The sequence below is a fragment of the Cygnus olor genome, chromosome 15 (genome assembly GCF_009769625.2).
Source record: "Cygnus olor isolate bCygOlo1 chromosome 15, bCygOlo1.pri.v2, whole genome shotgun sequence".
NCBI lineage: Eukaryota > Metazoa > Chordata > Aves > Anseriformes > Anatidae > Cygnus > Cygnus olor.
The window spans coordinates 10,162,082-10,175,761 of NC_049183.1; the positions used below are offsets into that span (position 1 = coordinate 10,162,082).

A 13,680-nucleotide genomic window follows, 5' to 3' on the forward strand; every position below is an offset into this window, starting at 1 on the left:
TTCTTTTATTACTCCTGGATTAAAATTTTCCTTTAGTCTGAGACTGGAAGAAAAGTTGTGGTAAGAACAAGCTGTTTGATGTCATTGTTTGCTTTATTGATACAAACTTTTCTTCAAGGATTTGAGAGGTGTTGTCACGGAATGGAGCATTGGTGACTTGGTTCTGGTTGTTCTGTACGAGCTCCACCTTCAGCCTGGTGTGACAGGGTTTAAAATGGAGGAATTTGGGGTAACGTGATGAGCAGGGCTCGGAGATGAAGGTTTGGTTCTTTTATGGTTTTGCTCAGGAAACCTTTAGGAAATTGTTTGGCTTCTCTTAGTTTACCACGACTGTTCCCCTGGTTAGAGGTGTTACCGTTCCTAACCCTCCAGGGGCTTAGATTTCTCGGCTGCTCGGCCTGGCTCGAACCCAGCCGCGGCCACACGGCTCCGTGGGGGGAGCGGGGCGGGGCGGAGCAGGGGGGGGAGCTGGGCGGTGGGTCCCGCGCACGCGCCTCGGTCCCGGCGTCTTTAGCGCATGCGCGCGGGCAGAGCGCAGCGCCCCCTCGCCAGCTGCGCGCCGAGGGCGGGAAGGGCGCGTGCGCCGAGCGCTGCGTGGTGACGCCGCGGGCCGGGAACGCACCGCCTCGGCGGGGCGGGCGCTGCCTGAGGGGAGCGGGGCCGGGCCGAGGGGGCCGGGCCGTGCGGCGGGATGCCGGGGCTGGTGGTGTTCGGGAGGCGCTGGGCCATCGGCAGCGACGACTTCGTCCTCCCGGGGGCCTTCGAGCTGTCCCTCCGCGTGCTGTGGTGAGGCGCCAGCACCGGCCCCCCGGTGCCCCGCGGGCTGCGGCCTGCGGGCGGTGCGCGGGGAGCGCGTTCGGGTGAGCGCCGGGTCTGTGCGCCCCGGGCCGGTCCCGCTCGGCGGTGCCCGGTCACGGCGCCGTGCTGAAGGGGCCGTGCTGCTGCCCGAGGTGTAGAGCGGCCGTACCGCCGTGCGGGTCGGCTCCCGGCGGGGTCCGCGCCGTGCAGCCCGACTTTCGGTAATTGTTGCCGCGTGTTCTTCGTTAGCTCCCACAGATCCCCGTACAACAGCTCCCTTCCGTTACTCAGTGCTGTCACTGGGATGAAAACTTCGTGGCGCTCGCTTTTCCCTTCCAGCTACAACTTTCCTTATCTTACCTTCCCGTAGGTGGATCGGAATCCTCGTGCTTTACGCCGTTCATAAAGGGCAGTTCAGCTGTCCCGGGGGAGGATTACTGCACAGCTACCTGCTCGTCCTCCTCGTCCTTCTCGCTGCTATAATATGTGCGTTATCCGCTCTTGTGTACATCAGTATGCAAGGTAAAGAGTTAATAACAATGTCTTGTACATATCTAGTAAAATTTGAATATGTATGCGTTCTTTTCTTCTAGCATTGAGATTTTAGGAAAAAAAAACATACAAAAAAGTTTAAGTACTTTAATGGTAGTCAAACTTAAGTAACTGTCAGCATTAATATATATATTAATATAATGCTAGCAAATATATATATTTGTTAATAGTATTTATTCTGTTAGTCAGAAATCTAAAATAATTAATGGGCACAATAATTTGGTATGGCTAACAATGATATGTTCATTGCCACCAGGGCATTTTAAAAATCTCTTCTACAATCACCGTTAGCACATGACCTAGAACCGTGGAACCATAGAATGGTTGGGTTGGAAGGGGCCTTAAAGCCTATCCAGTTCCACCCCCTGCCACCCAACAGACCATGTTGCCCAAATCCCATCCAGCCTGGCCTCGAACACCTCCAGGGATGGGGCATCCGCAGCCTCTCTGGGCAGCCTGTGCCAGTGCCTCACCACCCTCTGAGTGAAGAATTTCCTCCCAACCTTGAATCTAAATCTCCCCTATTTTAGTTTAAAACTATCCCTACTTGTCCTGTCACTGTCTGCCTGTGTAAACAGTTGTTCTCCATCTTTTTTATAAGCCCTCTTTAAGTATTAAAAAGCTGCAGTAATGTCAGCCCAGAGCCTTCTCCTCTTCAGGCTGAACACCCCCAGCTCCCTCAGCCTGCCGTCACAGGAGAGGTGCTCCAGCCCCTTTATCATCGTCACGACCCTTCTTTGGACCCGCTCTCACAGGTCCACATCGTTCCTGTGCTGGGGGCCCCAGAGCTGGATGGAACACTGTTCAGTGTCTCTGACAGGAGTTTGTGGGAATTTATCCCAATCCATTCCTTACCTGAAGTATGATGTAAACTTTGCCTTGCGTAGGCATATTTAGTCACATCTTGCAGAAGTTCATTAGCTGCAATGGATTGCTTGTGGAAAAAATACATAGGAAAGTGATCCCTATAAGTGTTGTAATAAAATTAACCCAGCAAATAACGTTAAGTAGAACAGGAGGTAAAGCTTGAAGTGCATGGCTAAACAGAACTTCTAAAACTAGTTGACATAGCTAAACAGAACTTCTAAACTAGTGCAACTTCTAGTCATTTGTAGAAATGTTTCATTTTGGATTTAAAAAAAATGCTAGAAAAGTACTTTTTTCTTGGTGAGGCACCTCGTTACAAAGTAATGCCACAAAGATTAATCTGAAATCTGCGTGCGGTCTCTGGAATGATAGAGGAGACCTCTCAATTTCTAATATATTGGTTCTCACAACACACTCTAATTAGAAGAGTATTTAAATTATTCAAGTGGAAAGTTTTCTTTTCTCAGCTTCATTGATCGCTTTCCATTAGTTTGAAATAATTCGTAGTTTCAATTAAGTTTCTTACTTTCTGTACAGCTCAGAAAGTTATTTATGTAGGATTTTATGTACTTAAGATGCATTCGTAAGCTGTTCTTGTTCTAAATTCTCCCCGTTTTTTTCAGGAACAATTTCTAATCCAGGCCCAAGAAAATCACTTCCCAAGCTACTTTATACTCGCCTACTTCTCTATTTGCCTGAATTCATCTGGGCTATTGTAGGAGCTGTGTGGGTGTCAGACAGCAGCTTGCAATGCGAGAAGGCTGTGATAAATGCCATCCTGGGGACAGTTATTGCAAGGTAAGGGTGCCCTCCACTCTGCCACCCACAAATTAAGTTTGACAGTTCACGTGAAACAGAAAATAGTGCTTCTACTTGTTTTGTATGTGTTCGGTGAACGCTTTACTGGTAGATGAGGGCTTTGATATTTCTTATGAATTATTTTGGTTTCTTCACATTTTCTTTGTGAATGGAGAGAAGCTTTTTAGTCTAGACAAGCAGGCTGAGTTCATGCCTTTCCTTAAATAAACAGGCTTGAGTTTCCTGCCTTGCAAGAGTGCATTCAAGGGTGAAAGAAAGGAGGTGACGATCAGAAAGGGTAAGAAGGATAGATGGGAATGTAGAAAACCAGATAAAGGTGAAGAGAGGAGCGACTAGATCGCTTAACTGGTAGTGAAAAATGAAGCCTTTGTGTACCAGGGTTTCTATTTCCAAAGCGAGAAGGGCTGTGATTCTGAGTTTGGTGCCCTGGTGAAATGAGCCACCAGCCTTGTCCTTACACCTAGTGGACTGAAAGCTCGACAACAACACGTGCACCCTTCTGACATTAACAGATTGTGTTTGTGTGGTATTTCATACCTAACTTTGTTTTCTGCCTTTCAAGACCTATAGTTCTATTTTCTTGCATATGTGTCAGAAATACCTGGTTTCATGGCCCTTTCATCCTGCTTCCTCCTGTTTTGCAGCTGGGTTATCATCATCTTTACCATCATTGGAGTGCTAATCGTCTTTGATCCACTTGGAGGAAAAAAGACATTTTACCTCACTGATGGTGTGAATTGGAACTTGGAAAGCAGCCAGTCAGGGCAATTGCTATTTAATGTGAAGAACACTGCCACCAGAGTCTGGGAAAAACGAATCAGGTTAATGTGTTGTTGTATTGTGCAAGATGATGACCATCGAGTGGCTTTTACAAGTATCGCAGAGCTTTTCCGCAACTACTTTTCAGTAAGATGGAAAGCTTTTTTAGTGTTCTTTCTTGACTAACTCTGAATTTCCAGATGTTGCTACATGTGCCTGGTCTCTGCCTGAAATCAGGTTTTGAATATGCTAATTGCAAATTTAAAGGTGATTCTCACGCAGTGTATACAACTCTGATTTGTCTCTCCTATCACAAGTGTAAGGGCTGTGAGAAAACAGTATTTTCTCCTTAGGTATCTAGTCAGGAGAACAAGAGTGATTTTCTTTTCCTCAGTATGTGAAGATCCAGGCGTTTTGCCTCCTGACTGCCAGTAAGGAGTCATAACCATGGCAAAAAGTCAGACTACTTTCTGACTATTTAAACAAAAGAGCCCTGCAGTATGTTACGGCAGTCTTCCTGGTCTGAATGACTTCTGAGCAAACACGAGACTAGGCTGTGCACATGCAGGAAGTTGCTTTTTGGAAACAGAGAATGTAGAATCTGCAAGACTATGCAGACATAGTATTTTAGCTCAAATTTATGTCACCTACTGCTCAACCGTGATTGAGTGTGGACTCTGAGCTGTGTTCATGATTTCAAGACGAGTAGTTCTTGTTTATTAAGCGGTACTAGTGCAGGCTGATTTACAGCTACAGCACACCCAGTGGTTTGTAGGGCAAAGGGTGTGAGTCTTATGGAGAGATTACTGTGCCAGGTAATTGAATAAAAGCCCTTCAGTCCTCTCCCATGTAAAATCCTTCTTTCTTATTCTCAGTATTCAATGAGTAGGAATAGCTGTATAGAGAAACGAGCTTTTTGTGTAGTGGCATAGAATGGTCAGTAACATCTGGATCATTATGTTATCTGGCTGAGCAAGCCCTCTGTAGGTTATGTTGTTAAATTATAAAAGTCGTGTGTAAAGTCATCATCAGTCTTACTGAAGAAAACATTCATTTTGTACTAAAGGTAGGGAGAGGATAGTTAGTTTTTATATAAACTGAAGAGAATAGAATGCCTCGTGCTTTTTCTTATGAAATTGTTTTGACAGATTGAGGTATGGGATGGTTTTAAGCATTCTTTCATTTCTCTGAACAGGACACTGATCTGGTGCCAAGTGACATAGCAGCTGGTCTGATTCTACTCCATCAAGAGCAAGATAAAATGGAAAGTTGTCCAAAAGAGCCTGAAGAAGTCCTCTGTCATTCTCCATCATCTCTTGTGGTAAGATAGGATTGTTGTAGTGCCTGGTACACCTTTTTTTTTTTTTTTTTGACAAAATTAAACACTACTATAAAAATTCACAATTCAACTTGTTAATAAACACAGTGAAAACATCATGATGAATTTGCAGTCAAAACATTTGTCTGCTTTTTGCATAAATACAACTTAAAAATGAGTGATTAGAAATTGATTATGAATCCAGACTGACACAGCTTTTGAAGACGCTAAGAGTAGGAGTTTTCAAAGGTACCTAATATATGTTCCTGCGATATTTATCTTGAAAAGGGGTATAAGTTGTCTTGGCTCTTTAAAAATTCCAGCTCTTGACGTGTATTCACTTACACTAATAGTGCTTCTGTTCCACGGAATATATGAAGGGAGGGAATTAAGTACAAAAAAGAATCGTTTAAGGTCATTGTTGAAGAGACGTGAGAGAAGAGGAACAGAGAGAAAATTGGTAGTCTTTTAGTGTTGTGGTCTGTCTAAATTCTGTCTGATACAAATGGTCAGAGCAGATAAGAAGGAAACCCAGCATTCTTTAAATGTGTGGACATGATGGGTTACAGTTTGCTAAGTGATTTTTGCTACGGTAAAACATCTTTGTAAATTATTTTATCTTCTTTTAGTCTACGTTACACTGAAGTGTATAATTCTACTTCAACCAAAGCATTCCTATCAAGTTACTTTTGAAACCAGGCAAAGTGGAGTCATGCTTAAAACATCCGTTCCAGAGATACCTGCTATAGGCTCTTCAGCCATTCCTTTGAGCTTATCAGTATTGAGCTTATCGGTGTATAAGTATTGGAAGAAAAATAATTCAATGAGAGAGAGGTTTTCAAGATTTTTTAGCTCTATAGCTGTGTAAATAAACACAGATTATTTTCCTGGAATATGAGTGGCTATTCTATGTTCCTTTTAGACCCTGCGGTATTCCTTTTGGAAAGTATTTCATCATGCCTTAATTTTCAGTAGTCTGTGTTGAGGTTTTATTCTGGGGTTACCTAACACACCCTTCTTTCTCTCCCTTCTCCTTCTTCTTTCCCCGTGTCCTTGCAGACTGATGGTTTGGACATTGAGCTGGAGAATGCTGCTCACTATATGCTGTTTGCTGCAGCTGCTTATGGCTGGCCCTACTACATATACACCAGCCCATTTACTGCACTCTGTAAGCTCAATGGTGACTGGTAGGTTGGATCACGAACACGTAACATTCCGTAAAAGCATATAGCTTTCTTTTATTTAACTAGTGTTAGCAGAAACAAAATAGTTTCAATAGCAGGTTCTTTGTTTCATTAAATTATATCACTAATGGGAGTAGATGAGCTTGACTGGTAGAGTTATCCTTCATAAATTCAATAGGAAAAAAAAATTCAACATCTCTCTGCCCTCAGAACCAGATTAGCTTTTGTTTCTTAAGAATAGTTTGTGATGGAGATAAAATTAATTTAGCAAAATGACAATGGAATTGGAGCTGATTGGAATTAAACCAAAGAAGTATTAGAGTTAAACCATGTTTTAAAATGAGGCTTTATAGAGCTGTCTGTTGGGTAAGTATGTGTAGAAATAAATATCAGCAGTTTTCCCAATCCGAAAAGGAATTAGGGAAAGTTCCTGTACCTCTAGCTTCCATTTTATTCCCTCTGACACCTTTACTCAGAAAATCTTTTACAGTCAGTTTTGAAGTATGCATAATACTACGTAGGATTACCGCATAGTTAATTGACCACTGAGGTTTATGACTGCAACCATGGTTTTATTAATTAGTAACATGAAATTGTTTAATCTTCTGAAATATAAATCCCTTGGGAAAAAAATCATGTAATACAATGGATAAAACATCAGAGAAGCCTGCTGCAGAGAATTTGTTTGAAATTTCCTTTTTGCTTGTTTCGATTTTCTATCATTGGCCCCTAGTCTTAAGAATTCTATTCTTACTGCCTTGTTTGCTCTGCTGGTAGTCCTGTAACAATGGTGTGTTTGCCAGTCCTTTAGCTGAAAATGTATGGCATGCTGCTCAGGCAAAACCAGGTTTGTGGGCAGAGGTAATATCTTGTACAGACTAATAGTAGTATTGGGGGAAAAAAAAAAAAGAGAGAGCTTTTGATTCCTGGCAGAAATCATTCTGCAAATGTAATGAATTTGATTCCTGAAAGGAAACCTAAAAAATTTGACCATGAAAGTTTTTCTCTTCTGTGTTTGTTAGTTGCGGAAGTAGACCAACAGATTCTGATATAACGGGCAGTGATCGTCATAACTTTCACTTTGGATCCATCCTAAAAATAACAGGACTGCAGTACAGAGACTTCATTCATATCAGTTTTCATAACAAGGTAAACAATCTGGACAGGCATTCACCAAAAAAAGGTTAATGATTAAATCAGTGAAAGCAGGGGGTGAAGTTTCTAGTTTGCCTTCAACATTTATAAAGCACAAGATGCAAAACCAAATTAAAACAGGCCCTGAAACATGTTCTTCAGTTCTTTTTTTTTCTGTCTAAGGGAACAGTCACAAAACCATTGACATAAATCTGTCTCAGTATTGCAATAAAGGCACTTAATAATTTGATAACAAAACAATTCAGCTTCTTTCCATAATATAATAAAGAGTTCAATAAGGGAGCTTTCAGAAGGTGAGAACAAATGCTTACTTTTATAAAAAAAAAAGTTGGTATGTTTACTGAATACAGTTTTTCCCTCCAGATCTATGAGATTCCATTTTTTGTTGCTTTGGATCACAAAAAAGAAGCTATTGTGGTTGCTGTGAGAGGAACCTTGTCTTTTGAGGTATCATCCCTCTGATATGTGTAATTGGCTTTATAGAACTGGGTGAACTCCTAGGATCTAGAGGAAATTGTTTTACAGTGGCACATTTAAAAACAACCCACTCACATGTATGGGTCTTCCAGGCTTAAGGTGTAAACGCTCCTGTCCTTGGGTGGGTGATTTTCCCTGTGCCTCCAGAAAGGAGTGTGGAGGGAGGACAGTGGTCATTCTTTTTTACCGTGAGTGAGGGTGCATTCGCAACATGTGTTTACAGCTTGGAAATAGTTGCTGAAATCGTAATCGTGATTGCTGTATATGATTGCCTGGGTGTTGTTTTGGTGTCAGTTGTGTTTGGCTGCTTACAAACTGGGAAGTCGGCGTGGTGATTGTTCCCATGAGAACGTTAAGCGGTACAGTGTGACCCGTGAGCCATGAAGCCCTGCAGAGAGGTCTGACAAAAGCTGCTTTGTTTACAGGACATTCTCACTGATCTGTCAGCAGACTGTGAAGACTTGACACTGGAGGATGTTCTAGAGAACGGCTTTGTACATAAGGTATGTGCAGTCTGTGGCTGTTTAGAATTTATCTCTGCAGTAAGAAAATGAAATACTTGGGATCCTGTGGTTAAACTCGAAGAGCGTTCTCCTAATGAGATGGATTGCACAAATTATTTCAGTGGCTTGCTTGTTGCGTCAAATACTGTCTCTGGCACTGCAAGGTAGAACCTGTAATCCTGTTGACCAACCTCATGCCCTTACTAAGTATTCTGAAAGCTTTTTAGCCATTCTGTCCAAGACCACTTAGTTATAGTTCACTGTCAGGAGTGTGTTAAAAGAGAAGGTTGGTTTTGCAAACAGAAAGTTGTTTTAGTATAGCATTGCTTTTAAAGTACATATGTATCACACTTCAGATTAAATATTACCCGTCTAACTTTAAATGCTGTCTTGCAGGGAATAACTCAAGCTGCAAATTACATCTATCAAAAGCTAATAAATGATGGAATTTTAAACCAAGCTTTCACAATTGCTCCAGTAAGTTGCCCTCCAAATGACTTGGTTTGCCAGAGAAGTTACACCAAGCTTTTTCTGTATCTATGTTTCAGTCTTCTTTTTCTGTCTGTAGGAGTACAAACTTGTGATAGTTGGTCACAGTTTGGGTGGTGGAACAGCTTCTATATTGGCAATCATGCTAAGGAACTCTTTCCCAACATTAAAATGTTACGCCTTTTCTCCTCCAGGAGGACTTTTAAGGTAAGTGTGAGACTTCTGTTATTTGGTTCTGTATCTAAGTTGTCAAGAACTTCAAGATAGTTGACAGATATGTTAGATGATGACTATGAGCTTGTCTGTATTAAGTTTTTCTGTACATTCTCCAATAGAATTGTATTTGCTTCATTCTTAGTTACAGTTGAGTTCTTGGGGGAATGTATAAATGTTTCAGGAATAAAATGCTCTCATGGTGTTATAATCAGCACCGAAATTCCTCTGTATGCGAGTGGGTCTGAAGGCCTACTGAAGAACTGACTGCAAATGCTGCTGACCTTGCTACATACTGGTTTTATTATTGAATGACAGTGACCACAATAAAACTAAATTGTGCACATCTCTTCAGTGCATCTAAAGCGTGTCTTTTCTTTTAGCAAAACACTTGCAGATTACACTAAGCACTTCATTGTTTCAGTCATTCTTGGAAAGGACCTTGTTGCAAGGTGAGATGGAAGTATTTTTAAATTGTTCTTTCAGAGATAAGTTAGATTACATAAAATAGGAGGCTTTACTTTGTTCTGTATGTGTTTGAACAGATTAAGCATGCCCAACATGGAGGATTTAAAGAGGAGAATAGTGAGAATTGTGGCAAACTGCAACAGACCTAAGGTAACTAAAAACAGTTCATGGTTAAAAGTCAGTGGAATTGTCAGCTGTGTTAAGCCCCAGCTTTAATGAAGTGGCAGGTGGTGTGTGTATTTTTGTTTTAATGGTGGGAATTCAATTGTGCCTTGAAACAAATTGCCTTTTTAATTCAGTGACATTTGTGATAGTCTCTTATCCTAGAAGGCTGTCTTGTTAGACATCAAGGTTCAAGACCTGAAAGATAATAGTGTACAACATCCAAGACCTGAAATGATCAGTTTGCTAGTTTTGCTGTTAAAGGAAACTAATTAAAAAATAATTTTAAAAAAAGATTTTATAATTTTTATAATAATTTAAAAAAAAAAATTTTAAAAAATCCCTTCAGAATTAATTTGGAAGGCGAATATTTCTCCGTTATGGTGTTAATTGCTTACCTCTTTACTGTTGGTTAGAAACACAGTTTTGAAAGTGCTGGAACAGTGTTGTCAGGCGAAATGACACTGAAGTTATGGAGGAGAGGTTTAAGGATTTAAAACAGCCATTTTTGTATATGCGAAGCTAAACATGCTGTGTCCGCCAGATTTCCTTGTAGTCCCAGGATTAAAAGTAATGCACTATTTGGATGACATCACGAATATAGAATAAGTTAACGGACAGTTAGAAGATAAAGGTGCAAGAAGACTTATATCTGCACAGTAGAATCCACACAGAATAATCCCCCTGGTAAAGATTGTAATGTTTTATACAGCGTTACTGTTGTCTTGGGCTGGGTACTGGTGGAATACATATTACTGTGGGGAAAATTCAGTAAGGAGATTTTACCGAACAAGAAAGTTTGGGGAGCGTGTGCATGTGGTCATTTTTAATCTTTAATTGTAGTTTCAGATCATGTGCATGCAAGCACACTAGTAGAATAAGTTATTCAAAGAGACACCAAGCCTCAGTTCAGCTGTTTTTCTTTCTGAATTCAGTACCAGATTTTGTTGCGTGGGTGTTGGTACGAAGTGTTTGGAGGAGATCCAGATAACTTCCCAACGGAGCTGGATGGTAGAAACCAAGATGCCCTGACCCAGCCTCTTCTAGCTGAGGAGAGTTTAATGGTTCATCGGTCCCCTTCGTACAATGCCCTTGATTGTGAATCACACTTACATTCACCGCCACAGTATCCTCATCTGTATCTTCCAGGGAAGATTATCCATATTGTAGAAGAATCCAGCTCTAAGAGGTAAGTGGAATAATGGGATTCATTACATTCATGATTAAATATTAATGATATATTTTTATATATATTAATATATGTTCATTCAATAATGGTATTTGTTATTATATGTTCATTATATTTATTCATATATGTATATGTTCATTTGTGTATATGTTCATTAATATTCACTGTGCTGTCTTCCTAAAATCTACTTTAAGCTGTTTCTCACTTTCAAAGTACATTTCCAGTTCAGCTTCTCATCTGCATCTCCAACTGTGTTTGGTTATTACATGTTAGCCAGCTTTTGTGGTGGTTTTGTTTCCTTGTTCTGCACCTCCCTGCTTATTACTGCTTCTTCTATCCCCATTCATTCTGAAGCAGGAATAAGAGCATCTGTAAAGCACAAGACCATCTTACAGAGCACTAAAAAAAAATCTCTAACTTACAGTTCTCTAACTTCGCAAAAGAGGGAAGAGAAGGGATGGGGAAATTTTTTTTCCTCCCATTCAGTAGATTAATAAGTATTTTATTTAAGTTTCATATAACCTTTAACGCCTAAAGATTTTAATACTGGCTTTATAAGTTAGATACTTCAACATCTGAGACCTGGCAGATTTTCTTGATGGCTGCTGTTCTGCTTTACTTTAGTGAGTTCACTTTTTTTCTCCTTCGTTTACTCCACAGCACAGCAGTTAATCATGTTTTTTGTTTTTTTCTCAACTAGACTAGCACATGAGAGCCCCATCATGTACTGTTCTGTAAAATAAAATCCTAAGTAGGTAGTATAGGCAGCATTAAATCTGGTGTCTGGCCTCTTACTGATGCCACTGTGTGCCCCAAATTCGCTGTTACCTCTACGAATGTGTTGCTTAACCCCTCCTCGCTCTTTGATCAGTGTTCTTTTCTTTGTGAGCAGGATTAGTTGTTTGCACCTTAACAGGGATTGTGCCTTAATGGTGAAAGAAACTGTTTTGCTTGGCTTAGCTCTGTCCTCAGGGCTAGTCAATAGCAGTATTTCCATCTGTTTCCCGAGGGCCAGCCCTGTTGCTCTTTGGAAGCCCGCCTTCCTGCAGTGAGGAGGGTCTCGTTGCTCCCTAAGCCATCTCCAGGTTGTTCAGAGCTTCAGGAAACCTCTTCCCGGCTTGGCATCATCACCCGTGACAGTCCAGTCTTTGTGTGTTTTAGGTTGTGCTCTTCAGATATTAAATACACGGCAAGCTGGTCAAACGAAACAGTCTTCAGCAGCATTTTAATAAGTCCCAAGATGATAACAGACCACATGCCAGATGTTGTGCTCAACGCGCTGAACAGTTTGTCTCAGGAACACGGATCTTGTATTTCTTGTCAGACACGGGAACTTAACACCAATGTCATATAACCATAGCTGGAAAGAGGTATGCTTTTGGTTTTTAAATGCAGGTTTCAAGTACTCACGATATATTCCACTTTCATATAGCAGTGGATTGCAGTACTTTTCTCTTACTGTGTATAATAAACCAGAGGTCTCAGTGGCCTTGTCTCTGCAGTGATCTCAAGCAGTGTTGATGGTTGAAGCGCGTATTTCGCTCTTATACTGAAGCTTGCGCTTTTCCAAACGTGGACCAGTAAGACAAGGCCTAGCCCAGCTGCTGTGAACTGTCACAAGAGAGCTGCGCGATCAACTGACTGCTGGACTGATGTGAAGGCACGAGGCCAGCTCGGCCTGCTCCACAGAGCAGCGCCCTGTCAGACCTTAAAAAAAAAAAAAAAATCCAGTTCTGCTTCGGAGCCGGTGCGCTGTGGTGTCCTGTTACCTGCCCCAGCAAAGCCTGGAGTTTGTGATAGAGCAGGTGCTGTAACGCAGCGCTGCAGCGTGAGCTGGCAGGAGGCAGGTAAGTAAGGGACTACTTGTAACGAAGCAGTAAGGTGGGTGGTGAAGGCATACTGCCTCTTTTAATTTAGTTTTGGTTTTGTTGTTTTTTTTTTAAACTCAAGCAGTTCTGGTTGCACTACTTTTCTTATAGATTGTGGTAATCCCTCATGGTGGTGGTGGGGTTGTGTTTAAGTGCTGCTTGGACATGTGCAATATTCTTTGATCTACCTGGTTTTTGTATTTGTTGATCCACAGAACTACTATTATTAGTTTGAAACTAAACTAATACTATAATTACTTAACGAGGAAAAAAATTGTTCTTGCTCTGTGTTCATCATGTTACGCTCTAGCTCTGACTAATGGAAAGATCAATTTGTAATTCTGCCAAAAATTTAAAATATATATATATATATATATATATATATATTTGTATGGTAGAACTGATTTAAAAAAAAAAAGCTTCCTTGTTTCTAGTGTGTACTACTTGAACAATTTTTTAAGACATTTCTTTCTTATTAAAAGTCATCGCTAGAAATAAGTAACCATATGACATGGTTGAGAATGGCTATGTGCTTGCTGTGATGCTTAATGTAGAGAAAAAATAAAATACATGCTAAAAACTTGTTTCTTATGTTCAGGTATTCTGGGTATAAGCCCCAAACTAATGGTTTCTAGCTGGTTATACAGCTCGATGCCCTTCACTCAGGTAAGTCACCAGCAGTAGTGCAGGTCCAGCACCTTGACCACAGCACAGATGGTGGTGGTGGTGCTGTCAGCCTGCTGCAGCTTCACCCCTCCCCTCCCCTGGTGCACGATGAGCTCCAGGTGAGGGGGGCTGGAGTACCGACACATACAGCACTACTCGAACTACTCGATTTACAGCTAAAAGGCTAAACAAA

At 41.2% G+C, this 13,680-nt stretch overlaps 1 protein-coding gene across 2 annotated transcripts; it reads left to right on the forward strand.

Moving 5' to 3' along the window:
- Nucleotides 1-588: 588 nt before the first annotated feature.
- Nucleotides 589-13,396, forward strand: DAGLB (diacylglycerol lipase beta). Of its 2 annotated transcripts, none has more exons than XM_040574524.1 (15): nucleotides 589-786; nucleotides 1,169-1,320; nucleotides 2,841-3,015; nucleotides 3,681-3,942; nucleotides 4,991-5,116; nucleotides 6,173-6,300; nucleotides 7,320-7,446; nucleotides 7,816-7,899; nucleotides 8,355-8,432; nucleotides 8,829-8,909; nucleotides 9,001-9,128; nucleotides 9,518-9,586; nucleotides 9,680-9,752; nucleotides 10,700-10,953; nucleotides 12,115-13,396. In XM_040574524.1, exons 1-15 carry the CDS (start codon nucleotides 692-694, stop codon nucleotides 12,305-12,307), a joined length of 2,025 nt encoding a protein of 674 aa, XP_040430458.1. In that variant the 5' UTR covers nucleotides 589-691; the 3' UTR covers nucleotides 12,308-13,396. The 2 variants fall into 2 exon arrangements, with proteins under 2 accessions (XP_040430458.1, XP_040430459.1); XM_040574525.1 differs by lacking the exon at nucleotides 589-786 and adding an exon at nucleotides 881-1,019.
- The last annotated feature ends 284 nt before the right edge of the window (nucleotides 13,397-13,680 follow it).

What these genes read in the sequence shown, in the direction of transcription:
- DAGLB (XM_040574524.1), top strand. Translation starts at nt 692, where the DNA reads ATGCCGGGGCTGGTGGTGTTCGGGAGGCGCTGGGCCATCGGCAGCGAC. An exon ending in CTGGGGACAGTTATTGCAAG is followed by an intron (nt 3,016 to 3,680) that starts GTAAGGGTGCCC and finishes CCTGTTTTGCAG; the next exon opens with CTGGGTTATCATCATCTTTA. An exon ending in ATATCAGTTTTCATAACAAG is followed by an intron (nt 7,447 to 7,815) that starts GTAAACAATCTG and finishes TTTTCCCTCCAG; the next exon opens with ATCTATGAGATTCCATTTTT.